At 42.3% G+C, this 26,513-nt stretch overlaps 2 protein-coding genes across 2 annotated transcripts in view; one reads left to right on the forward strand and one right to left on the reverse strand.

The window, feature by feature from the left end:
* Nucleotides 1–9,418, forward strand: part of LOC112964026 (cytosolic phospholipase A2 beta-like) — a 44,850-nt gene extending 35,432 nt beyond the window's left edge. Inside the window, exons 17-21 of the mRNA XM_026061611.1 lie at nt 599–703; nt 1,341–1,526; nt 4,607–4,773; nt 5,680–5,866; nt 9,054–9,418. Of these exons, the coding sequence (XP_025917396.1) occupies nt 599–703; nt 1,341–1,526; nt 4,607–4,773; nt 5,680–5,866; nt 9,054–9,298 (890 nt within the window). The 3' untranslated portion in view covers nt 9,299–9,418. The remainder of the gene's footprint in view (nt 1–598; nt 704–1,340; nt 1,527–4,606; nt 4,774–5,679; nt 5,867–9,053) is intronic.
* A 10,493-nt stretch (nt 9,419–19,911) lies between these two features.
* Nucleotides 19,912–26,513, reverse strand: part of SPTBN5 (spectrin beta, non-erythrocytic 5) — a 100,344-nt gene continuing 93,742 nt past the window's right edge. The window contains 8 exon segments of the mRNA XM_026061676.1: nt 19,912–20,086; nt 20,692–20,727; nt 20,729–20,825; nt 21,296–21,381; nt 21,566–21,657; nt 22,088–22,174; nt 23,633–23,704; nt 25,009–25,623. Coding sequence (XP_025917461.1) covers nt 19,912–20,086; nt 20,692–20,727; nt 20,729–20,825; nt 21,296–21,381; nt 21,566–21,657; nt 22,088–22,174; nt 23,633–23,704; nt 25,009–25,623 — 1,260 coding nt within the window.

Genomic DNA, 26,513 nt, shown 5'->3' on the forward strand with positions numbered 1-26,513 from the left:
GGAGATCAAAATCATATTTGCTTCATTGTGAAGTCCACTAGAGATTGAATTTGTTCTTCATGTGAGTACCTGGCATGGGCTCATGACAAATGGTAATTCTTTCTTCTCCAAAAGCAGACTGGCATATGGAGCCAATTCCATTCTGATCCTGTATCAGTTGAACTCCACAGAAACTAAACATGCCTGAAAGGAAAAAAAACAGGCCTTAGATAAATTTAAAGAACAGATCAGTTGAAAGAAAATTCTTAAGCTTGTATGGCTTCACACATGCTTCTGAAGTCTGCTTACACTCTCCTTCTTTCACAAGTACACAACAGACACTCTTAAAACATAGTTTGGGTGACTGATATCTCTGTTTTGTTACTCTGTAGTAGAAAGTGAATGGTCTGTGTGTAGATAGCTTTTGAGAAAGAGCACTGAAATATTATCATTAAATCTGAATTCTGAGAGACTTATTCATTAAGCAAAGTCGCAGCAGAGTCAATTCACATAGGCCAATAATATTTTGCATGGGTACTTGTAATAAAAAATTTAGATGAAATACCCAGTTATTAACATGAGTTGGTGCAGTATTTTTCCCATATGTTTTGACTTGCAGGTCTTTGGACAAATATCTTTACTAGGAATTTGCTGGATGGCTTGTATTGGTCTTCAAATTCAAATGAATTCTGGGAACGATGGGCCAAAGATATGGTAGATATAGGTAAGAGATTCAAAATCAGTCTTGACCACATAGTACTTCTTATAAAGGAGAGGATTAAGGAAGATATACTATTGCAACTGTTTGTGGATAATCTCTCGCATGTTCTCCCTAAATTGGTGCATCATGTATTGCATCACTGTGGATCTTCCAGTATGATTTTTATCTGCACCAGAACGACTTTGATTCAACTCTGATGATATGGAAAACACACTCCACTTTTTTTGCACACTCTGTGACATTTTCCTCTTTTTTTTCTATTTTTTCTTTTCTTTTCTTTTTTAATCCACAGTCACACTTTATGCTAATTGCAAATGTTTTTCATTTAAAATTTGCTCACAGTCTATTAAATGATTCCTGCTCTGACTGTGCAAATAAAAGGGGTGCCTTTTGCTCATAGGCAAAAGTATAAAGCAACTGTGTCATTTGAAAGAGTAAAAGGCAAAAGCTGTGTTTGCTTTAAACAAAAACAAACCTGTCTTTGTTTATGAATAGGATCATGTGCATATGTTTTCAAGCAGAATGCAAGAAATGAGAAGGGGAGGGGTGCACAGGAAGATGGGAAGGGCAGCTAGCCAGTAGAGGTGCATGGCAGAACAGGTCACCAATGTTCTTTTTCACACTTCCCTTTCTGCTCCAGAAAGACATTCCCCTGAGGATGATACCACTGCCATCGAGCCTCCATCTTGTTTGTCAGGGAAATTGTATGAAATGTTTCAGGACATTATGACAAAGCGTCCACTGCTGGGAAAGACTCATAACTTCCTGAGAGGCTTGGAATTTCATAAGGATTATATCCACCAGGAAGAATTTACTGAATGGAAAGGTAACTGCAACAAAGAGTTAGCTGCAATGTGCAGGTAACATCTCAGATTTTTTTTTTATTATTATTTTTTTTTAGACTTTGGAAATCTTACATTTAGAGATATTTTCTCAGGCTTTGGAAAGCTGGTGGGATGGAGCTATGTTTAGTGTCTGTTTCTTAAGGATAGCAAATTAAAATTAATCAGTCCATGGGCCGCTTTTTCAGTTCCTGAAGAGACCTGTAGTTTGGGTGACCTCATGCCCTTCTGCAGGAAGTTTGCCACTCTGCAGGTACAATAGTCCAAAGATTCAGAGAAGAGTAGAATGTTTTGAGGTCAGGGAACAAGGGTAACACTAAAAGCATAAAATAGAAAGTAATTATGTGGATGGGATGAATGAATGGATTGGTTGAAAACATGTAGCTGCCCATATATGCAGTATTTCTGATTTATCCAACCAGGGACCTCTCTTTGACCCTTCAGAAACAGGCATAACAGGATGCAACAGCAGAAGGATAAAGCCACGGACTGATTATATTGCACCTCAAACAGAATGTGTAGACCTGATGTATAAATTGAATGGTATTCTTCTATGGCCTCTGCTCTGCAGGAGGGCAAAGCAAACAGTCTTAATGGTTTTACCTCAAAATCTATGAACCTATCTATCTGTGAAATGATAGCAAGGTGCTGAAGCTGAGTTTTTGTGCATCACAAACCTTCCTGTAATCCCCCTCATTTGTTCCATATATCACAAGCAGGTAGCAGTGTAGGAGGGCCCCATACTGTTAAGATTAATTTTCGGCAGGAAAACAAATTAAGCTGTCAGCCTCCTCTGAGTCTTTCTCTTTGGCAACTTGTTTTTTGTCTCTCCTGTTTTGTGCAAGTTACAACACATTTTGTCTCTGGCTGCCATTGCTACCTGAAGTTTGCTGACAATGGCAAGAGATGATGGATTTTTTTGTGGAATAAGGCAGAGCCCACAGTGGGCTAAGTGGTTTCAGAATATTCAGTAAGCAAAAAGTGCTTGTCCTAAAACAGCCTGCGCTAAGAAAAAAGTGGCATAAGAAGGATGGGTGAGAGAAGGAGAAAACAAGCAGCATAAGAAGGTGGGTGAAGGATAAAATTGCCAGTCAGTAAATCTTAAAAAATCTTTTCCCCTACATTTTTTGACTAGCAATTTTGTAAAGGCAAATGGGTAGAGGCAGGTTTCAAGGAGGATATGAAGGAAGAGAGCATAGAGATAATAAAGACTACCTCACGGTAGATATCCTACAAATAAAGTAAAATAAATGGAAAGCATGTAGTCTAGAGTGGGAAAAGGAAAGGAAAAAAAAAAAAGCCTGGAATGGGAAACATTAGCAGATATTGTAGCCTCTTTTTGCTGCCTGTATGAAACCAAAGAAAAAACAGGTCTGGATCCATCCCTAGCACAAAGGCGGGAGGAGATGTCAGCTCTATGAACAGAAATGATGTAATGGTGAAGTTTCCAGAATATAGCTATGTTTTAAAGACTTGCCTGCAGCTCAGATTATATGACACATTAGAACAAGACTTTAAATGGCTTGTGGAGAGGCCTAATTTTCATGGTGGTAAATTTGAGATCGCATCAGTATAATACATTTACAGTAGGGCTCATGCTTTCAAGGGAATTCCTTAAGAAGGACTTCTCCAAAGTCTCTTTTAGGGTGTGAAATAGAAGTAGACGCTGTCCCAAGGAACTGCCTACTTCTGATTCATATATCCAGCCATGAATAAGTGCTGCCCAGTTCCATCTCCATGATAAGAAAATGGGAGTAATGGAATTTTAACTAAAAATATTCACCTGGCCAAATAAAACTAAAAAGCATGCTCTGTTTCTTCTGTGAGGAACTGCAAGGAAAATGTCTCTGATTACAACATAATCTGAGAATTCCCAGCAGCCATGAATGCTAAAATAAGCAAATGATTTTGTAAAAGTCTGACAGAGAGGGGATGGAAAAAATATAAGTTATTACTTCAAGATGCCGTCTAACATTCCAGACTGTGGAACAAATGAGTTATTCTACTCAGTTTAAATCAACACTTCAGAATGAGGCCAGGGAGGCAGAAAGATTGAAAGAAATGAAATGCTGGAACTTACCTGCAGTATTTCTGTGATCAATAATTCCCTAAAACACTTAAGTATAAATGATTCAAGGCTTGCGGGGTCTGCTCTGGGCTTTGCTACCTCATTTTGTGAACTTGAAGAAATCATTTAAAACTCTATTTTGATATTTAAAACCATGGCAGGAAGTTTCTTATTCCATGGGACTAGTAATGTAGTAATGGTATTTTCCACGGGGGAACAATGGTGGTGGTGCTGTCTACAGAGAGATTGATGGGATTGCTAGCAGAGAAATAAGTGTCTGGCTGTCAGGAGTTGGGCTTTAGATCTCAGCTTACCACTTGGTATAATCCACTTTTGCCTGCCTTGGGGGTGAATGTGAGGTTTAATTAATTCAAGCAATATTTTAAGCTCTTGGTAGAGGATAATGAATGCATGACATGGTATTTTTTGTGGAATAACTAAGATAATTTACATGAGAAGTCACTGAAAGCAGGCTGTAATCAGAGTTTTCAAGCTGGGAGAGGAATCTAATCCTGAGGGTGCAAAAGCAAAAGACATTCTCTCCTGTGGGATTAATGGCTGCACCTGGAGAAGAGAGCAGTGATGTACTGCATTTGCTAGATTTGTTGCTACACTGTGAAATTGTTTTTGTTGTTTGCATTTTTCCCAGTTCTTAGCAGGGGGAAAAAAATCAGCTATGTCTGTATTCTCTGAAAAATCAATCCTCAGAGCAGCTGTGAGGCCAGCGGGGTCTATGTCTCACCTGCCCTCTGCCTGGCTGCCTCACAGCCTGCCTATGTGAGTGTGCCTGGGGAAGCGTGGTAACAGGCCAGATGTGCTCAGACGTGCAGTTTGGAGAGTGAGCTCCTGAGGCCACATTTCTAGGGTCGTACTATGGAGGGAGGTGAGCCTGGTCATCTGGACCATGGGGCTGCCCTTAACACATAGTACAGACAGAATTACTGACTCCTTGTTTCTTACCAATGCACCAGTAACTGTATTCRAAATGTTTTTCAGACACTGTCCTGGACTCTTACCCTAACAATCTGACACCGCTGGAGAAATGTCTTTGCCTGATAGATGTTGGCTATTTCATTAACACCAGTGGTGCAGCACTCTTCAAGCCAGAGAGGAACGTGGATGTCATTATCTCACTTGATTACGGTTTGGGAAATGTGTTCAAGGTAAGAAGATTGACATGTTCTGCTCCTTGCAGCCCTGGTAACACTCTTCTTGTGAAGCTGTGAAGTTTAATAGTCAAATTAATATCTGCTGCTCATATTACACAATGACCTGTTGCTCTGAAAATGAATAACTGATAAAGGCATGGAAGTGTTCCCAGCATTAGAAAGGTCAGCTTGTGAGGTGACTAATGGAGTTTGTTGGTGTTCCAAAGCAGAGGACTGAATGAGGTTTGATCACTGTAGGTTGTATTGTAGGCACCATGTTTATGTAGGTTTAATCACATATTTCAGGGCTTCTGCAGGTCCACTTGGGTGGTCAGGAAAATTACTCCCCCTTCCCTTTATTTGGCTTTTGTGTTTGGGGGGAGGGGATTGGGGACTGACTAACAGGACATAAGACAGAATATGGCAGATGCTTGTGTTATTAAAACTCTCAAGTACGTGGCTGTCAAAGTCTTAATCATAGGCTCAAGAGTAAGCCAGTCACCATATCTGGGAACAAGAAGGAAATTTCCTCCAAGATCAGAATTATGGAAACTCTTGGGCTCTTTTCTCTTTAAATGGTTGTAGCATACACTGCCTAGTATCCTCTGGGAATTGCAGTAACAATTGGTCACTGGAGATGTGACCATCATTTTTCCTGCTCTGCCCTCATGATATATTCTAAGTGTTGCTTTTGCTCACTCCCTCTAGCTGTAAAATATGTTACAGGCTGATGGAAAGTATCTTCTGACTTGTGGTGAGTGGTGGCAGAAAGGGTTATTCTGTGGCTTTTTTGGACTATACATTCATTGTAGAGTCATTTCAGGGATTAAATTCAGTTGCCACAGTGTTTCTATGTTATCCCAGGAAACCTGATTCTTGTCTTAGTGTTGGCTTTAAGGTGATCTCATTCTGTGTCCATAGCAATTAGAGATGACATACAAATATTGCAAGATACAAGGAATCCCATTCCCCAAAGTCGAGCTAAGTAAAGAAGAAGAGAAGAACCCAAAGGAGTGTTACGTGTTTTCGGATGCAGAGGACCCCAGAGCACCTATAGTAATCCATTTTCCCCTTGTAAATGACACGTTTAAGGAATTCAAGGAACCTGGTAAGTTCACAGTCAATAAGAATTATTCATTTTAGCTGAGTTTGGGCCAGCTGTCTTTCTACAACAAGGATCCTATTTGTCCTTTGTAGCAATAGCTCTAAGAAAGGGGACAGTCCTTGTGTGAGTGAGACCACCCTGTCCCCCACCCATCGTGGTTGTATATGTGGGATTACCTCTTCCGTTGGGCTATGAATGAGGATGTCCAGTCCTCTCTAAGGCCAGGTTTAGGATACTGCATTAAGCTTAAAATACATGAATTTCTACCATGGCAGAGAAGCAGGATGTGTTAACCTTTTTTTTTGCCCATTAACCTAGCTGTGTTAACCTTTTCACTAAAACCTGGTTTATATTACCCATCTACTGAGTGAAATGCTATGTCTTTAAAGGCATATCCCAGTAAGCCATGATGCAACAGAGGTGTCTGAGGCAGATCTACGTTTGTACAGGTTAGCCTCCACATATCAGCTCAAGAGGCAGGTTAGCAAACCACAACAGACTCAGTGATGCATTAGGGTAGACCATGGCTTCAAGCCACAGCTTACATTGCAACACATACTGGAGAAGGTACTACTTGCAATGGGAAGATRTTGGGGAAAAGGGAAGGCTAGAATTCCTCCTTGGCCTAGAAAGGACCTAGAACATCTGTGCTAGGCTGGCTCCTTCCTCCCTCCCCTACCCCATATCAATTTAGGATGCAGCAGTAAACAAGCAGGCGGGGCAGAGGTTGCTTCTCGCACACCCTTGTTCCTTTGTCCAGTGATGGTAAGGATGATGCTTGTAGCCTGAGATTCAGGAGGGAGTCAGAGCAGAAGGAATAGGCACATGTTTACCCAACAGCTGAGTCCAGTAATTCTGTTATGAACATGGTCAGAAGAATAAATGGTAGGAGGTGAAGTGGATGCAATAATTAATTGGCACAGGAATAAGACTGAAAGTTACTGATTGTTCTACATTGGCCTAGCCATTGTATGGTGTTGGTACAAGTGTCATGGGAGAAGGAGGTTACTTGCTTTGATAAAAAGATAGTGAGTAGAAAGAGCTGCTAAGAAACAGCTCTGTTGGTCTGGGGAGTACACAAGGAAAAGCCTATATTAGCTCACAGAGAAGGTCCTTATCGTGTACTTGCTAAAGAGCATTGCAAAAGACTTTGGTGACCATGCACATGATTGACAGAAAGCAAGTCTAAGTGTCTCAGATAACACAACTCATATCCTTTCTCCAGTGACTTCAGTGACAGACGTTGCTTTGCTATAGGGGCATATGCAGTTGGGTCCGTTCTGCTTGGAGGCTCAGCAGCCCCTGGGCAGTGGGGTCTTCCTTCCGGTACTGTCTTTGAATGTAGGCATGAAGCAGCAAAGAACAAGGCGGCCTCAGTAAAGACCAGGTTTTCCCAAGAGATTGTGGGATACTCTTCAAAAATCAGCAGGTTTTATCTTGCTGGTGCCTCTGCCACCTGTTTTCCTTAAACTCAGACCTTCCTTTGGCTTGGAGCTCTCACAGCAACCAACCCTGAAGTATCTCACATACCCCTTTTGAGTTACCAGGCCCACAGGGAACTTCTGTCCCTCCCCACTGCTCAGCACAAGAGACAGGGCATTCACTCTCCTTCCAGCTTTACCCAAAACCATATTGTGTTTCTGGGACCAAAGCAAACAAAATGGCTGTCTCTGAGGGAATGTTTGGGGAAAGTTAAGTAATGCTCTTTTTCTGCTATGACATTCACCACTGAATGCTCAGAGAATACATGCATGAACAGATACACCAACAAAATCCCATATACAACTCCACAGATGAACAGATAGAGGAGACAGATACCCTGTAGAGGGGACTAGGCCTGTTAGATGGCAAGGGGCAGTCAGGTAAGGCTGCTCAACAGTGGCTAGCAAGTAAAACAGGTGAGTATTTTAGAATCACTCTGAATGAAGGATGGACGAGATTATGCAGAGTAAAGCAGCTGCTGCAGCTTCTCAGTGCTCCAGGCCCAAATCTTTGAGCTGTGACACTCATCTGCATGTCCCTGAGTGATTCATCAATCAAGCTGACAGCCAGCAGCTGATGTGGGTGGTTGGGGGAGGAGAGCCCTTGGCAACCTGGGGATTTCAAGTTTAACAGTGGAGCTTTTCATTTCTAGATGGTTGAGAGACACCTTGTGGAATGTGGGTATTTGTTTTTTCTGCTTTTAACTGTTTAAATTCTAGAAAAGAGAAAGAATCACCTTTGCAAGTGCACATTTACATTGCAGCTATCAGCTGTGCTTTGTGTGCTTGAGACAGATGCAGCTGCCTGGATGTGGATAGCGCAGATTATATGGCACTCTCAACATTGAGAGGCTCAATGAAGCAAAGCTTGGACCTTTGTGATACAGCTACTTCTAGTGGCAGCCTGGGCCCAACACCTTGAGGTCATGCTGCCAGGAAACCACTAGATTAGACTAAAACCTGCTATGTCTCAAGCATAGTTCATGCATCATTTTTATGTGGTTCTTGTAAGCATTGTATATATCTCAATAATAATATCTCAAATGCAGTCTGTTTGTTGCCTGACTGCCAATCATCTTGCATTACATTTTTGGTTTGGGCACATTTGGTTCAAGCTGTAAGGAGTTAGGTAAAAAGGAGCATAAATATGAGGTTGTTGAAGTCATTGGCCCTYGGAGGTAATCACAGTGTCTTGCTACTTAGCAAAAAAACTGACACAACAGGGAGTATGGATCGGAATAGGCAGTTCTGCCTGGTTAGCATCACAAGGCCTCCTTGTATGTACTAGATTGTCTACTCACTGAACACCAGCTTTAATCATGAATATTGGAAGGTATTCCAGGTGTGTGGCTTGTCTGAGAATCAGCTGAGTAGGATTTGGGAAAGGACATGGACCCAGGAGTACATTGCCCAGTAATGACTGGCTGCAGCTGCAAGACAAGGGGGGCAGGTGATGATTCCTCTGAGCCCCCCTCGGGGATTTCCAGGTCTGAGTTTTAGCAGGAAGGGGAAGGAGGAGCAGCCGGGAAAGCTGACCATGAATGGCTTTTTCAAGGTGTGTGGGGGTGAGGTCTGCAGTCTCAGGGAGCACAATTTCCTGGAGGCTGTTTTTGACAGCTAGTTCTGCTAACTAGATCAATCTTCTCCAACATCACGTGTTTTATAGTCCAGATTCAGCTCACTGTGGTGGCTTTTCTCTTCCTTTGCAGGGGTAGAGCGCTGTCATACGGAGATGGAAGAGGGCAACGTAAATCTGGACAACAGCCGCTCACCCTATTACCTCGTTAGGCTAATCTACTCCTCTGAAAATTTTGATAAACTGGTGAACCTGAGCAGGTACAACATCCTCAATAACAAAGACCTGCTCCTCCAGGCAATCCAGAGTGCTGTAGGACGGAGGAGAGGCAGCAGGACTGGGAATCTACCCAGCCACTCTGGAGCTGAATATGCCTAGGCTAGGTTTTTGCACTGTTTTCCCGCTGAAGGCTATGGCAGTCACATTACAACACATCACAGTGTCCATTATTTGCAGGAAACTGAAGAACCTGTACATTTCTCATTGTGCCTTGTTCAAGTTCCTAGCTTTCAAAAGGACTTATTTAACCCCCTCCCCTGCCGATCCCTCTGCCCCGACCAAGTTTTCAGACCATGACAGCRTCACACTGTGGTCTTATTTGTCAAGAGGTTGGGTCCTGATTAGCAGAGATCTTCCAGGAACTCCCCGGTGTTATAAAAAGATGGTGGTGGTGATAGTAATAGTTCTTTGTACGCCTCTGTTCCCTCCATACGGAGCCCATTATCAGTGTCTTTTGGACAATTCATTACAAACCAAGTCCTGGCCATTTGCATTCAGTCATGTCCAGATTTTCAGATAGGCTGAGCAGCTAGATTTGCGCTGAATTGGTGGGCTCAGCTCTGAAGTCAGGCCAAAGAGTCATACATATTTGTGAACAATGGCCAGACTGCAACGTGGACAATTACATTCTGGCTAATTTCCCTTGCTGAATTAGAAATTATTTCTTTATTCCATTGCCCTAAAAGAGTTTGGCACAGAAACGCTGCTCTAGACTGCCGCTAGGGAGGCAGTTACATTTCAAGGAAAGATGGCGTTAGCTGCAGGGGGTGAGTACAGTTATTCTGAGTGCTGGCAGGAGGAAAAATTCTGCATAATGCATGAGAGATTATAGAGATTTATACAGGGTAGTGCCTTTATGAATTAAAATGTCAGAAGCCTGAAACAAGCTTTTGACATCAGAAACTGCAGGGGACTCATCATCTTAGGCACAGGTACATTTAATTTAATAATAACGACTGAGATATAAGCTAGTGCTCCTTTCTTATGCATATGAACTGAATGTAGGGTAAAATAGCTCACTCATGTAATACTGAGTGTATAGCCATTGTATTTTCACACTCAGAAGATTTTTTTYCCTTTACAGTCTTCTAACCCTAACATCATAGGCAAGGTATTTTTTAATAGGTGCTACACTAAAATAGTAGAACACAAAAAAAAGGAAATTCTTTTTCACACCTCTTTGCTGGAGAAAAATGTTCGGGGAAAATGATGCCTGGTTTTCATTTGCTTTGGAGTGCAGTGAGAGACATTACTTTGAGCTAGGAGCTTGGAATATCTTTTAGCCCACTGCTATATTAAAAAAAAAGCTGTAGGGAAGGATGCTGAGCAATATGAAACAGATCTTCATCTGGTGCAAACCAACAGAGCCCCACAGAAGTCAAAGATATCTTGCTTTATAGCACCAAAGGACTTGGACTTGTCTTGGGCATATTCATTGGGACCTCCAAGGAAAATCTTACACATTTCTTACACATGTACTAAAAATTTACCTGGTATCTAGAATTAGTTTTACTTGAAAATTAGACAAAGATAAATATGGGTCTGCCTTTTTGGTATATAAAGCCCAYAGTCAAGGTCAGAGAGAGAACATTTAGAGAAGGCTTCATTGCCTTAACCCTGCATCCACTAAATGCTATCTTCTGCTGCAAGCAAAGGCAGTGAATAAGACAGAAGCCGCCTCAGGAATATTCTGAATATTCTGTGTATAATTCTTATTTACTGAGTTAAGCAGTATTGTGAGGAGTTTTAACAGCTGTGAATGCAATTGTATAAGTGAATTCAGGCCATGAGATGGTAAGAACTAATCAGATATTGGCTGCAGGAAAAATTAAAAAGCCATTTTGAGTTGAACAGTAGGATGGCAGCAGGGTGCTATTGCAGACGAGAGTTGTACACCGCAGGGGGGGTGTATGCGTGTACAGACACACGGCTGTGTGCATGCACAAGCACAGGGTGCAGGCTGTTTTCATGCTCTTCTGGCTGATCTCATAAAGAAACCCCTTCACGTTACCTGTCTGCACAGGATGCAAACCGCTTCCAGCGCTCGGCTGGGATGCGCTGCGCACCCCCTCCCATGGCCCACTGCCCCCCGCTTCGGCAATGTCCTGTGCTCGGCGCCGCAGCTGCTTTGCCTCATGCTGCCGGCGAGCAGATAGGGACCGGCAAGGAGCGAGTGAGGCTGCCACGAGGCCTCTCCCTGTGCCCTCACTGTGGGGTGTGCTTGGGGCACCGAATTACTGCCTGCCTCTTCCAGCGCTTCATTATTACACAGAAGGTGCAAAGGGCTGAGCTGAGGGAGGTTTGGGGCTGAAGTGCCCCTTTTCACAGCAGTGCTCAAAGGCCTTTGGTCAGTGAGGGACACTGGTGGCCTCCACAAGAGACAACTGGGGTTTCTTTTGATCTTGAACCGGTATCTAACTGAAGCTGGGAGACTTGGCCTTCAGGAAGAAAGATTCAGAGGAAAAAAAAAGCCCCATAAATACAACCAATGCTTTACAAAATAGATCATCAGTGAAGTTTTGTAATTGCCTTTTGTTTATGCCTCAGCCATATCAATAAGAAAAATACTGTTTTACTTCATCCACCTAATTTTTATACTCTGCTGCTGCAAAAAATATCCCTATTTCATTCATAGGCTAGAGTGAACGCTCCTTAACACTCATGGACCTTGCAAGCATGTGCTTGGCAGCAAGTCACCTCACATGCACTGAGAAAATTGGGTCTGTTTAAATGCTCCGCAAACCAGTACCTGGGGCTTGTTTGGTGCATTCATAATGCCGCTAATGCAAACAGAAATGCCCAATAAAATGTGAAAGGGCCAAAACAAACAGGGTTTTCAAGTAACCCACACAGGTCAGTGGAGAATAACTTTCCTGAGGGACTTTTAAACCCTATTATAAAGCAAACAGAGGTGGTTGTAAGAGCAAGGTAGGAGAGTGTTGTAATGCTCCCTTTACCCAGGAGAACTGTCACCCAAGGCTGTGCCTACACTGCTAAATAAAGTGGGACTGGGGGCTGCTGTTTGATCTTGCAGACAAGAGGCACAGACTGGTCACATCCATTCACATGTTCCTTGGCCTCCTCAGGCCCTGTGTGGTATCCCTGTAGCCTTAAAAGATAATACCTATTTTTTATATGCTTTTGCATTTCAAGGAGTCTGAAATTATGTGAGGGCTGTATCATTGCCCATCAAAGTGTGTGTGGTTTTTATTTTTATTTTTTGTGGTAGCATGAAGCTGAGGAAATATGTTGTTGGCCTGATGGCACGGTGGGAGGACCTGAGGGTGTCTTTGTGGGCAAAGCCTGCCCAGACAGTGCTGGAGGACTCCACAGGGTGGAGGGAACTGGCCCTGGCACAGTCCTGTACATGCAGCTTCTTGGGAGGTGGTGGCTGGCACATGCTATCTCCCAAACTGCTCCTGTCTCCTGTTTCAGAGCATGTGAATTTGCACAACCCAAATCCCACAAAACTATGGAGCATAGTTACAGTGAAGAATTAGGGATGATCAGAGACCAGTGCTCAGGTCTGCTCCTTGGTCCTGTTTTCTTTAGCAGTATATGGAGTCTTACGGAATGGATCACTGAAATATTGTGTTCTTGTTCCTCAAATGTTGTGTTTGTTCCTTGCCCTGTTTCTTGTCTGGCCTTACGCCATGTGCTGTCAAATGACTGTTTGACTGGAAGGAATGAAAAGCAAAGCAGGTACTGCAAGGAGAAAGCTACCTCTCTGCATCTCGCCATGAGAAGGGATACGTGACAAGGCACGTGGCATGCTTCTGAGCAAGTCCGTGCTGCTCTGAAGGATTCATGTCTGCTTAACTGCTTAAGGTGAATTCACACATGCAAAAAACTCACCCAAAATGCACCCAGATCCCTGTTCTCAGATGGACATTCTTCCGGAAAACCCACACAAATACAGAGCTTGCTATCTGCTGCCAAATGCAGAGGAAACAAAAGTTTTTCCTCTCTCTTACCTACTCTATATAGAAATTGCTTGCATCTTTTAACTGTTTAATAATATAATCTTTAAAAATAAAATATTGCATAAGGAGCACTGGAGTCATGAAAATCTTTATGTGCTTAAGTAGAGAACAACATTTACTGACTTGTGTCAGCACTACTTATGCTAACTGTCTGCTGAGCAGTTTGTAGAGCATTTACTGGTTTCAGGATTGGGTGGACAAATCAGAAGTGCTGGCTCACAAAGGCATTGAGTGCCTTGGAAAAGTGGAAGAATCTACCTTAGTGGCAAATAAACCTTCTTCAATGGGCTAGCATAAGAAAGTGTAGGAACACAGCTGTACTGGGCCACAACCAAGAGACAGTATTATATTGCCTTTTGGTGATTTTGTTTAAATGCGTGCGGAAGTCTACCTTTCACTGAACTTCATTGTTACCATTAAATGGTAAGTGTGGAATACCTAAGATAACTCCCTGCCCTCCCTCCCCCCACCATATTGTTTTTCTGGGGGAAAGCAGTTAAAATTTATCAATAATGAAAGAAAATGCATCAATTTTCTATTTTTTTGTGAAAGAAAACGGCTCCAGCAGAGGTACAGCAGGTAAGAGAGCCAGGCTAGCCAACCCCCCCCTCCCCGCCACACACACACAATGATTAGATCACCTTGTTGGACTAATCTGAATCAGTCAGAACACAAATTTGAACTTTAGCTGTTGCATGTATCCAGTAAGTACTTACATAAACCTTGTGTTATGCACTTTCCTTCCCTCCCACTGGAAAATTAGTTAATACAAAGTAGAAAACTGCAACAAAGAGCAAGAAACACATGCTTCAGAACAAATAAAAAAAGGACAGAGTCTCAAGTCTTTGTTGGATGAGTAAGGACTTGAAACTTAATCTTCCACTTCTCAGGGAAGAGCCTTAGATGGCCTTACTTCTCACCTTTGTGCTTGGTAACTTTTCTTTGGCTCAGTGACAGAAGTAAAAATAAATAAGTAAATAAATAATATACCCGTGATTGCACCATACCTTAATGAGTGGAGTCTAAAATACRAATGCTTGCACCAATCGGTAAGTATTGAAATGAAAAGGGCTATGCAGGTCCCATCCCACACTGAAGGGGTTCAGCTGATCACTCTTTTCCCTTAGTCTCAGGAGCTGAGGCTAAGCCCTGTGCAGGAGGACTTGCAGCTGTATCTCAGGTGAGCATTCACACCAGCATGTTATTTTGAGGTTATTTTGAGCTCTGTCTTTCCTTTTGGGTCTGCTCTGCTTCACACTCACTGGTTTAAAAAGCTATTTCAGAATCAGAGAGCTGAAACTTGCTCTCTACTAACTCGGTGGAGGGGTGAGCCACAAGTGTTTGGTTTCTGGAAGAAAGCTCATGACCAGCTTTAATTGCATGCCTACCACTTTCACATTATTTATTATTATTCTACTTCTTAGCCATAAGGATTTAAGGGACACAAAAGTGAGAATCCCAGCTGAATCTTATTGCATATCAGAGCTGAGGCACAGAAAACACAAAGCCACCAGCTGTGCTGTCCTCTACACTTCTCTACGAGGCTAGGGCTTTCCCCTGAAAGAGCACTGACCATCTCAGTCCCATTCATGGCAGAGGAGCTACACTTTTAAACCTGCCCTAATTGGTGATTCTTCCCCCCTCTCCCCCCAAGAGAAAGAAGGAGTTTTACTCTGCACAGCTGCTAACAATTTCCAAGCATAGCATGTTGCTAACTCACCACTCGGATAGGGCCTCCTAGAAGAAAAGAGTGTGGTGTGGAGACAAACTGGTTTTGTGGAGGCGAAAGGAAAGGTGAGCTCTGTGATCTGAGGCTGCCAGCCTTCATTAGTAAGAGAAGCTGACGTAGTTATATATGGTAGCAAGCATCACGCTGCTTCTAAGTGTCTGCGTGAGTGTGTGTGTGTGTGTGTGTGTGCGCGTGCGCGGGGCTGGGGGAGTGCGTGCATGCTTGGCAGAGAGGCAAAAGGGAAAGAATAACATTCATCTCAAATCAAAACCTCCTGTTCCCCAAACCACCAAAGCTGTCTAACGTACAGAGTAGAAGCAATCATGCTAAATAGCATTTAGCACTATCAGCATTTTTAATTGGTTTCGGTTTTGTGCTATGCTGTGAGTAACGCTGGTAACGCGCGCAGGACTGGTCTGTGCTGGTCGGAGTCCTCCAGGCCACATGTGGGGCTTCCAGCACCCTGGCTGGGCCTGGGCACGAATTGGGGCAGCGGGGTGCACACTGCTCCACTTGCACATCTTCCCTTGGGAGGTAGTAAGGCTTAAGACATTGAGAGATGTTCTAGGGAAAACCATGATATTTGTAAACATTGAAGTTTAGGTAGGGTTCTGCTTTGTTTGGTTTTTTTGAGGGGGTGTTTTGTGTGGGTGGGGGGGGGCAGAGGGCGTGGGCTTGCTGGCTTGCATCTACATAAGCTCTTTCATTTCTGCTGCCCAAAATCACTGGAAGAACCAAACCTGTCTCTCCTGGCTCTCATTCTCCCTGGCACTACACTTCCTCCCTTCCAAGCTACTGTAATTCACTCTGAGCAAAAGTTGTCATGAATTGTTCTTTTTGTGGGAACCCAGGATTGGAGCAACCACATACATCTAGTCCAGATTCCCCTGGCAAAAGTGTGTAATAAACAATCTTAGCATAGCCACACGGTTCCATATTCAAGGACACAAAGTTTTTCCTAGAGCCTCAGAACAATTTAATGTCCGGCATCAGAGGAGAGAGGAAGCTGGCAAGAGTCATCTCTCACAGAAGTGGCATGCAGCTTCTTATTATAGGCCTGCTATGGAAGAATTAGATATGATCCTATGTGACCAGGTCTCCTCTTAATGCTAATACCAATATATTCTATTCAGGCAGCAAGATACTTTGGGCAAGGATTTTAGCTTCTTGCTTCAAGCATGCACAACTGATTAATTGATATGAGTAATAAAAGTAGCATAAAACTGTAACTTTATGCGATGATAAATTATCAAACAGTATATGTTGCAGAGTGACAAATCCAGGCAGAACCTTAAAAGTGCCCAGGCCTATGGGAGCAGCAGTTTTAATAATGGCACTGACATAGGTAACAAAAAATATGTATATAATCCACATTCAGGGGATATAAACCAGTTCCTGAAAGCAGAAGAGTTGTTTGCAGGAGGGAAAAGGGGAGAAGTAAGTATCAAAGGACAGAGCACAATCAGGTTGGGTTGGAAAGCCAAACCAGGCTTCACGCCTGAGACATTGCTTCAGTTTGTTCCTAGCTGAATCCTGGTAGTCAGCACTGTTGGAAGATTTATGGTCAAAATAAGACTGGTAATTTTATCTTTGGTGCTCAGACTGAGCACACTATCCCCTTCTTTCTGGTGCATCTGGAGGGAGGTCCTTCCACTGCTGATGCACATCATGATGTGCATAGCCTGTCACCCTCTTTGGGGTTTCTGCTGGGAAAGCTTCTCTGGGGTAGCAGTGTCGAAATATCTCACACACACATCTCAGAGTAAGAGCCACATTTTCAAAAGTTACAGTGGCAGTTACTAGAGATTTTATTGAGCAATAGTAGCTTACGCCTTGTGGAAAGCAATGGCTTGTGCCTCTACAGTGTACTGTGCAGGGCTGGTGAGGACATGGGCCTTGAAATGTAACTTACGGGGAAGAGGAAACGAGATGTGCAGTGGTGGATAGGGACTGCATGGATGGGGTCCTTGTTTGGGATCATAGGACCCATGAGGCTTCTGCTTTGAAAGCTAGAATTGGTAAAAGCGTAAGGACCAAGCAATCCAGAGGTGATACCAGCAGGCCATGACGTCTGTCCTATTAGGAAAAATGCTGGAAGACCTACACTACAATATAAAGTGCTGTACACGCTGCACATAATTTACTAGTAAGCTCCAGGTTACCTGTGGGTGTGGATGCTTAGAAACCCAAAGCATTAATTTATTCTTCTGTTAACATTTGCGATAAGGCACTAAATGCTTACATATAACAATGCCAGGCTCCCCCTGCTCCATCCCTCTGGTAAATGACAAAAGAGATGTTTTCTTCTTTATTTACCCAGAAAACTGGTGAATGCAACACCTCTGAAAATGCTGCAGAAACTACCTTTGAAAATTGACCATGTATACCTTAGCACGATAGTTCTGCAAATGTGCCTTGATCTTAGTAGTCATACGTTCTAAGCCCCCCAAATTACAGCCCACCTAGGTTTGATAATCATTTCCATTTTTTATTGTTGAAAATGATTTACAGTGGAATAGCAGCAAGTGCATTGGTACATTGGCAGGTGGAGAAAGGGAGGTTTACAAAACTCAATAATTTAATCCTATGGTGTTTTGCATTTCTAATGTGTGAATCACTTCTGACAGGTTAAAGGTCTTCCCTGAAAGAATCTAGCAAGGCCTGAAGAGTTCATTTTATTAGGAAATAACTGCTCTCTTATTTGCATTCTTCCCAGGACTGACACTCAGGTGGTTGCCAAAGGATTTTGTCAGATCATGAGTGAGGTTAATGCTTATATCTATTGCTGTGACTTTGCAGAGTGCCATTCAGAGCACTACAGGCAAATCTATTACGCTGAAGCTCTGCACAGCTGAGTCAAGAAGTCCTTTACATGAACATCTCAAGGTAAAATAGGGCATGAAAATATTGTGAGATGAGACAAAGCACTGAGTGCAATAATCTTTCATCCATGGAGATTTGGGATCAAGTTGCAGTTATTCTTAGTCAAATCTCATCCAAGACCACAGTAACTCAATTTGGCATGACTGATGGTCCCTGAGAGTGAGGTATATACCCAACAGCCTCTAATTCCTTTCATTTGTGAATATTAATCTCTAACAATTTAAAGACTAAAGTCTTTCATAGGCCTGCAGCTCTGGCCAACTGGATTGTGACTGTTAAGTTTCTGAAAATGATGACAACTCTTTTCTGAAAATTGCTTCCATCATGATTATATGATCAGACCTTTCTCTCAGTGTGTACTTTTTTGACTTGTCACCTTGTTTCCAAGGCAACAGAGTGTTGTGAAGGGAAAGAGACCATCTTATCCAGAAAATACCTTCAGGTCGTGCTCTTATTTCACGGTAAAGAACTTTTTCAAGACATTTTTTTCTTTCTTTTTCTTCTCCTCCTTTCCATCAGGCTCTAGATCTTGTTTCATTGTGGTCAGTGGACTAGTATGGGTCCTTGTCTTCACACTTTGGGGCTCAGTCTTAGCCACTGAAAGGGAAATAGTAATACAGCATTGCTATTGGGATGGGGAATTTGGAATATGAGCTTCTCCTCACACCAGTAACATGCATGTGCATGTGCATGGGGGTGTGTGTGTGTTTGTGTGTGTCAAGAAGGTTCTGTCTAGTTCCCTGTAGGGAAAGACTCAGCAAAAGTGCAGAAATAGCTGGCTGACGCAACTGTGAGACTACTGCTCTATCATCTACGAAGAATTATGGTGGCTGAGGGAGGTCCCCAATGACTGATAAAGGCTAATGTTACAGCTTTTCAAGGAAAGGCAAGAAAAAGGACCTGGTGAACTACAGATGAGGCCAACAGCCTCACCTCAGCCCCGAGAAAGTTCTCTTGTGCATTTTCAAGCACACGAAGGAAAGAAGGTAATCAGAAACACCCAGCATGGATTTACCAAGGGGAAATCATGCTTGAACTATCTGATTGCCCTTTATGGTGAAATGACTGGATTCTGCCAGAGAACAGACTCCTATTGATGGGGGTCACTTGCCTTTAACAGAACTGCTGCTGCTGCATCATGCTGGGACTTTCAGCATGCACTGTGGGAAGAAAAATCTGGTAATTTTGTGCACACCTGACACACTCTTTAGTTGCAGAAATTTAAGAGTGAAAACAGCCAACAGTGTAATGAGAACAAGATGAGTCTTTGTACAGATAAACATACTAGAGGACATGATTTTTTCATTATCCCACGTATCCTCAAAAGACTGTCTCATATACTTTCTACTCAGTCCAGCTTCCTGGTAGGCTCATGTTAATGTAAAATCAACCTAGTTTTTAAGCTTTCCCAGAGGTGTGGTCAGGTTTGTAGACTTCCTCCTTGGCATCCTGCTTTTCCTCTCCTTTTACACTGAGACACTGATTGTTCATGCATAATTTTAGTTTTAGAGTCCATTAAAAATGAATAACTTTACAGTTTTTTTTTTTTCCTGGTAACTTGATCCAGAAAGAATTGGCAAACAGTTATGAAATAGCTGGCTAATATATTGTAAAAATGAAAGATTCTAGAGGCTACAAAACACTGCAGAAATTATATAACAAATGTACCCTAAGAGACCTCTACTTCTGTGATGTACAGACTGCACAACCCTCTTCTTTTGAATCTTATCCGTTGATATTGGCAAATCTACCTGCAGGTGGCTGCTGTTCAGTCACAGCTTGCACTTTGCTCTCTGCTCAGTGCTCTCCATTTCCATCCCATAGGGTCACTTCACTTGAGCTGTCTGACTCAGAGGTCCCTTTGATCTTTCATTAGGTAACTTGGAGTAGATACTTGTTGGTACATCCTAGGTGATATGATGAATGATGGAGGCATTGTATCCACAAAAGTATACCAGAGGCAGCCATGTTTAACTATATTTAAAGGCTTTACTAGATTTAATAGGTAATTAAAATAAGTTCCAAGGAAGTGATTAAGTTAAAATGTATCAGTACATTTCCAGAGGGCTGGGTTAAGATAGTAGTGCTGAAGGGTCTGATATTCATTGGGGCAAATGTCATTTTTCTCTTCCTGCTTCTAGCAGAGATAGAGGCAGATTTTTTTTATTACCACTTTGTTCTGGTCTCAGTGTGGTGATGGAGGCTTGTGTTACTGCAGTCCCGTCTTCCTTAAAATCTCTGGAAAATTCTGCAGGCTCTTTTTCCGGTTTGATTTTGAAGGAAGGTGTTCTCCTATCAACAATGAGCACCACCAGAAAATCAGGGATAATCTGRATGAATTTAAGTCACTATGTTTATGTAAGAACTTTGTTAGACATCTAGCTCAGCACCAAAAATCCACCTGGCAGAGGGACTATGATTTCACATCATAGTCTGTAAGATTCCTACAGACCTCAAATGCAACTGATTTATACTATGGACTAAATTTTCTGACAGGGACAGTGGCTGTATTTTCAATGCCTGTGTTTGGATTCTCAAAATGACCTTTGAGGAAAGTATTCAGACAGTCTAACTTTAGGCAACTGATTTGGCTCATTAAGATAGAAGGCTGGGTTTCTTTTGGCCCCTACTGGAGAGAATATTCAGAGGAAAACCCAAGGCACCTATTTTAGACTCCTGCTCTGACTCCCTTATCTACTGGAGCCAGTTTCTTTCTGTTGAGCATGTACGCAACCCAGCCTTCAGTTCAGATGCTCCATTTTGGTAACTCTGTGGCCTGGGATAGGTGATACAAATATTCCTYGGCAATTATTTGGGCAATCTTACTCTGCAGGTGATTGCTACCTAAATACAAACAACAGTAATATCTGTTCAGCCTTGAAGCGCAGAGACCTTACCTCAGGAGCAAGGTTTTGATGGTTAGTCTTTCAGCAGTCTCTTTCTGGAAAGCCCCACAATCTTGTCTGAGAGGTCTCTGTGTTTGGAACGAAAGGCTGCACCTTTGCCCTGGAGTCTGGTCTGTTACTGTGTCCTGCAGAGTGTCAAAGAACAACAATAAAAACCTTCTGAAGTAGAGCTAGAGGCAACCTGCTATTTCTGGGTCCATAACAAATTTGTCTGAACACCAGGTATCTTTGTGTCCTGACACCCTTTCTAGTATGCCACTGCCTGTTGAGGTGTCTAAAATGAGAGCTAGATTTGGAGGAAAAGCTGTTGATCAAGAGCCAAAGCAACTCTTTATTAAAAGGATGGAAACAGCCTTTGGGCAAGGCCCCTCCCCGGGAATAACGATGCCAGCCACACTATAACTGATAAGCTGATTTTCAAGTCACCCTGAATATTCTCCTGTCAGGTCATTACCTTGCAAGGTGACTTGTGGACTGCTGTCTAACAGAGGCAAAAAGGACAGCTCAGGAAACACCAGAATATTTCATTCTCTTCCCCTTCTACACCATCACTTGCTAACAACACAGTTCATTCTTGAAGGAAGTGAGAACCTACCTATATTATTCTGTAGTGATTGCAGCCAGTCCTCCATCAGCTGTTGAGAAGGTGCTGCAAAGAAATACTCTGCCCCATCTCTCAGCCTGTAAATAAGGACAGGAGGAGAGGCATTCCAGTTAGTCTTACCTTATACCTTCCTGTCTTTATGAGTGGTGCAAGCACTGCACGACATTTCAGCTATGTCTCTTAGCAACAGTCTTAGGTGACTGCAAGTAAATGCAGTCATACAGAAGAGCTTTTATTAGCGCACTTCTCTATATGACTTACCGTAACATGAAGGTGTTCTCTTTCCTGACGTACTTTGTCAACCTCTCCCATGTGGCACCAGCAATGTTGAGAGACAGAAGTGTGGATACATTCTGAAGGAAGATGAAATTATAATAGAATGTTTTCTGTGTCTTTCTCCTAGGATTCAATACTATTCCAACTTGCAGGCTGACTACACACCCACACTACCTTTTTCTGCTTCTGAAATTACAACTACAATCACTGAATAGGAAGAAGGGTGAAGGAACAATGGAGTGTTACATTGTATCTTGAAGGYAATTCTTGAATAAGATACTTCTTTTAAAGAACATGTTTGAAAAACTTCTGAAAGCTTATTTTTCAGTCTTATGGTTGGTATCCATGGAACAATTGTTGGATTTGACCCAACTACCATTTGAAAGATTACTAATTAGCTCTAGTCCCAAACCAAACCAATGTAACTCTGATTTATTTATTTTTTAAATTCTATTTTAAATAGGGAAACACAGAGAGATTACTAGAAAGATTCAGAAAAGAAATTACCTTAGAGGCTTCTTTTTCATCATTATAGAAATCAAGTTTGAGCCCATCAAGTTTTACATAGAAGGATTTCCAAGATCTTGAGCTTGGCTACATGAATAGAAACAATGATAAAATCCAATTAATAGCTACATATTTAATTACAGTAGTGAAATCTGTATGCATCTTCCACAGGGAGCCAGGAGCTGCCCAGATTATGATCACAGAAGCTCATGATTTTCTCCTAGAAAAACAGAGTCTGCTGTAGTTAATGGGGTGGGTGATTCAGCAATGGGCTCTTTGTGAGCCAGGACAACAAATGACGTAACATGGCATAAGCAAGCTCTACACCATGTTGTGATCAGCGACATCTTTGAGAAAAGATGGATTATCAAAGTTGTGTCTATTTCTGGTCACTGAAACTCCACTTTATTTCTCCAGCTGCTGGAACATTGGCCTTCGCTTGCTGGTCATATTCTAGTTTTGGTCCAGATATGGTTTCATTCTAATGTGGCTGCTAAATTCTTCTTCACTTCCTAAACTATCCCCTGTGAAATGCTCCTGAACACTGTGCAAAAGCAGCTGCTATTTCCTATCCCAACTGTGTAGCAGTAAAAGGTTAGCCTTGCRCCATGGGATCCTTCTGGATGAAAGATCCTATTACTTATATATATTTCCTGTTTTGTTATGCCAGTAAATCAAGCTGACTTATTTGGTGTGTCAGAGAGAAGGAAGAAGAAAATCCTAAGGAAGATATGTCATGRTTTTTCTTTGTTGGTGAGATGGTAGTGCAGTAACACAGCAAACTTAATTCAATGTATCTGGAACAGAGGAATAACTAATTCTGCTTCCAGATGATGAAATTCAGTATGGATTTTCATTTTTTTTAAGAGTTCTTGCAAGTTAAAAGTTTTAGAGGAAGAAATAGTCTGTGGGACAAACAATCCAGGACAACCTATTTGCATGCCATACCTAGGCAAGCACTCAGATGTCTACATACTTGTGGTGAATATTAGAAAATTTCCTGCCCTGTTATGAACATTATCCTACTGAACTGAAGCCATATGCTTTACCAGGATGAGAACTTAGACTTCAGTTTCCTTCAGCCCTGGATTAAACAAACTACTTCTTCCACCCACTACCCAAAGATGAACTGAAACCTTAGTTCTATTCTAGTACAGTTAGAAATTATAAGCCTTGGAAACATTGGACTGGGGGCTTTCACTGCTGACAAACCATCACACGCCAATATAGGGTCTTGATGCTTTTTGAAGGGGAATGTAATTAACTGTCATACAGTCCAGGTTCTGTTAATAAATCCATCAAATGTAGACTGACCCTGTACTGCATGATTCCCCTGACAGGCAAAAATTCCATTGTCTTTCTGCTAAGGACGAGATCAAGTACTGCTGAAGTCAGTGGAGACTTCTTTGTGGTTTTTAGTGGGAACTGAATTAAGCCCACAGTCCTGAACTTCCCTTCAGCAAGAGTTTATCTTGAGGAAGTCACACTCCGGACTATAATTCAAGGAAAGATGAATTAACTCAGGGTGAGGGCTTTTGTTTCTACCTGGTGTCTTCCCGGAAGGAGCTGGTCTCTCTTTTCGAGGAATCCCTCCATGCGATGGAGACTTGCAGAAACCTGCGACACAGAAGGACGTTACTGTTTAACTATAGAGGAGCCCTTAAATATGTGTTAGAATTTCTGAAGCTATTTCTAGATATATTCCACACAGAGGAACTGATCTCTGCTGTCTCTAAGCCTTTACGTTCACAGCACATCTAGCAATCCTCTCTAGATTGCAGTCACATCTCTGATTTACTACCTAAATGAAGATAATTCATGTTCACTTAGAACAATTTTCTCATGGAATGTCCTCTGTCACAGTGTATTAATTAAAGGTTTCTTTTGTAATCGAGTTGTTTGCTTAGCTGGAGCAACACCCCATTATGAGGTGTAAATGAACATGACTGTACTGAACAAGGTATATTCTCATATTGTTTGCAAGGGGCAGACCTGACCCCCTCACAATACAAGTACTATGTCTGTTTGCTATCCAAACATTGTGAAATCAAGAGCCATTCAAGGACTTGACTGTGATACCATATGATAAAAACTACCACAAGAGAAAACCAAAATTTCTTAATTTTGAATGTTATTTTTATATGATTGAAAACAATTTACAATGTAAATGGCCAGTTATTTATAACACCCAGGCAATAAATGCTGAGTTATACCAATGTATAGCTTTGTACTGGTACACTTGGATATGTGACAAACACATTCCTCTCAAAGTGAAAGAGAGGAAGAGAACAACTTTCATCTGTCCATGAGTTGACAGTGCATTCCCTGCCAGGGTGAGCAAAAGCAAACATGGACACACCTGCCAAAGGGGGCGCCAGGCAGGCCGACATGGTGCAAGACAGAGAGCCGGCAGCAGAGGCACCTGCAGAGCAGCAGCTCCTAACTCCTGCCTCTCCCTGACTTCTCTATTCAGTGGATGCTGAGACCCACCACCTCATGTAGAGGCAAGATGTCACATGTAAATCAGCAGTGTCTTTCTCTTTGTGAGGCAGCATTTTCTGGCTCTTTTTTAAGTGTTCTGCTGAGCACCCACTACCATGAATAACCTCTAATTTGGGAAAGAAAAACACAGACCAACACTGTTGTCTAGCCCTAGTCTATAGAAGTGAGCAAATTAAAAACACTTAAGTTATGCCTAGCTGGTTAAGGCAACTGTCTTTCTAGAAAATATATTGGCTCTGCAAAGGCACATTAAATGTTCTTGCCCTTTGGATCCATGAGGGAATCCATTGAAAGGACCACTGTACAGTGCTTTTTGTGACTTTCTTACAGAACTTCCTATATTCTGCTATTTTAACTAGCACATGGTAGCATGAGACACAGGTTTTGTGAGGACAGAGTCAGAAATCCTCAGGACTTACAGAAGATGCATTCTCTAATCTCTCCTGAGAGGAGCCAGACAGCAGTAAGTTTGGTGATTTATCTTGTGACATTTGACCAGGCTCAGGTGGAGTTGCCACTACTTTTGTCTGCAGGTCAGAGAAGGAGGACCCTCTAGCATTTTTTTCTTGGGGTGATAAAAGGCCTGGGGAATATGATTCCAACAAACTGCTGCTGCATTGCTGGTTTGTGAGAATAGGAGATAAAGGAGAGGTTAGAGAGCTGTGACTTTCCAAAGATGTAGCTTGTGGACCCATTGGCTTTGGTGTAGGTGGAGAGATAATCTCACTGAGCCTCCTCTCAGCTTTCATCTCTGTTTTGGTGCTGCCCAGCACCTCTGGGACTCCTCCAGGACTGAATGGTTGAAAAGCCGACGGAGACTTCTCGATGGGGGAGAAAATAGTTTCAAGGGGAGCTCTCAAGGCCAGGGTGGGTAAGGGCACAGGTGGCAGTGGCTTTGTGCTCTTTATCACTCTTGGCAATGGACTCCTTTTGTCAGATGGCTTTCTTTTCAGAGAGGGAACCCGTATGATTTTGCCTTTATTCTTTGGATCATTCTCTTCTGTGTCAGTTTGCTTCAGAAGATTCATCTCCCTCTGTAGGACACAAATATTACACTTGTGAAATTACCTGTGAGGGTGCACTTACGGGTACTTACCTAAAAATATTTTATTTTAAGCAAGAAAAAACTGGCACTGACTTTAAAGGACTGTACCTCCACTAGCATTTTTAGAGTTAGAATTGAACTTAATTGCTATGCTAAGTGTTATTTTACCARCTATGAACATTGGTGGGAATTAATCTCAAATACAGTGAATCCCAGCCCTTTCTATGATCTTTAGAGGCTGCGACTTTAATAACCTCCAGAGAAATTGTGCCTCTGTATTGTGGCACTGCTTGCTTTAAGTCTACTGTAGGAACAATGAGTATCCAGGAATATTCTCATGGAAAATTTTAAGAAGGAGGACCTCTGTCCCTTCATTTAACCAATCTGCAAAAACACAGAGCAAAAGGCAGACTCAAACTCTTTTTCAACTGAATGCCAAATACAAATGCTATGTTTGCTGGTTATTTCAGGTAAATGTTTTGAGGAAGAATTGAGAGAGGATCTGGGAGGCTGACTGAATATTTTAGTTACTGAACATGATCCATTGTAGAACTATGATGCCAGAAAGAAAAAGGCCTATTTCTGCCTCAGTCTCTCTTTGCTTTCAGCCCCTTGGTATCCTCCAGCACTGCTAGGGGACTGCAGCTACTTGTTGAAATTCTGAGTGTATCAAATGTCTCTCTATCCTCTTTGTAATAGTGAGGGATCACCCTGTTCCTCACACAGCAGCACATGCTATACTACGCAGCCTSTTTGCTGCTCCTGGAAGACAAAGCTTCCACTTTTCCCCTAGAGCTTTTGCAGGCTACTTGGACTCTACTGACCTACAGACAGCTCTTATTTTCTCAGCTGCTGTTTCCAGTAGCTCAGCTTTGGAAT

Source organism: Apteryx rowi, unplaced genomic scaffold (genome assembly GCF_003343035.1).
Source record: "Apteryx rowi isolate R43461 unplaced genomic scaffold, aptRow1 scaffold_183, whole genome shotgun sequence".
NCBI classification, from domain to species: domain Eukaryota; kingdom Metazoa; phylum Chordata; class Aves; order Apterygiformes; family Apterygidae; genus Apteryx; species Apteryx rowi.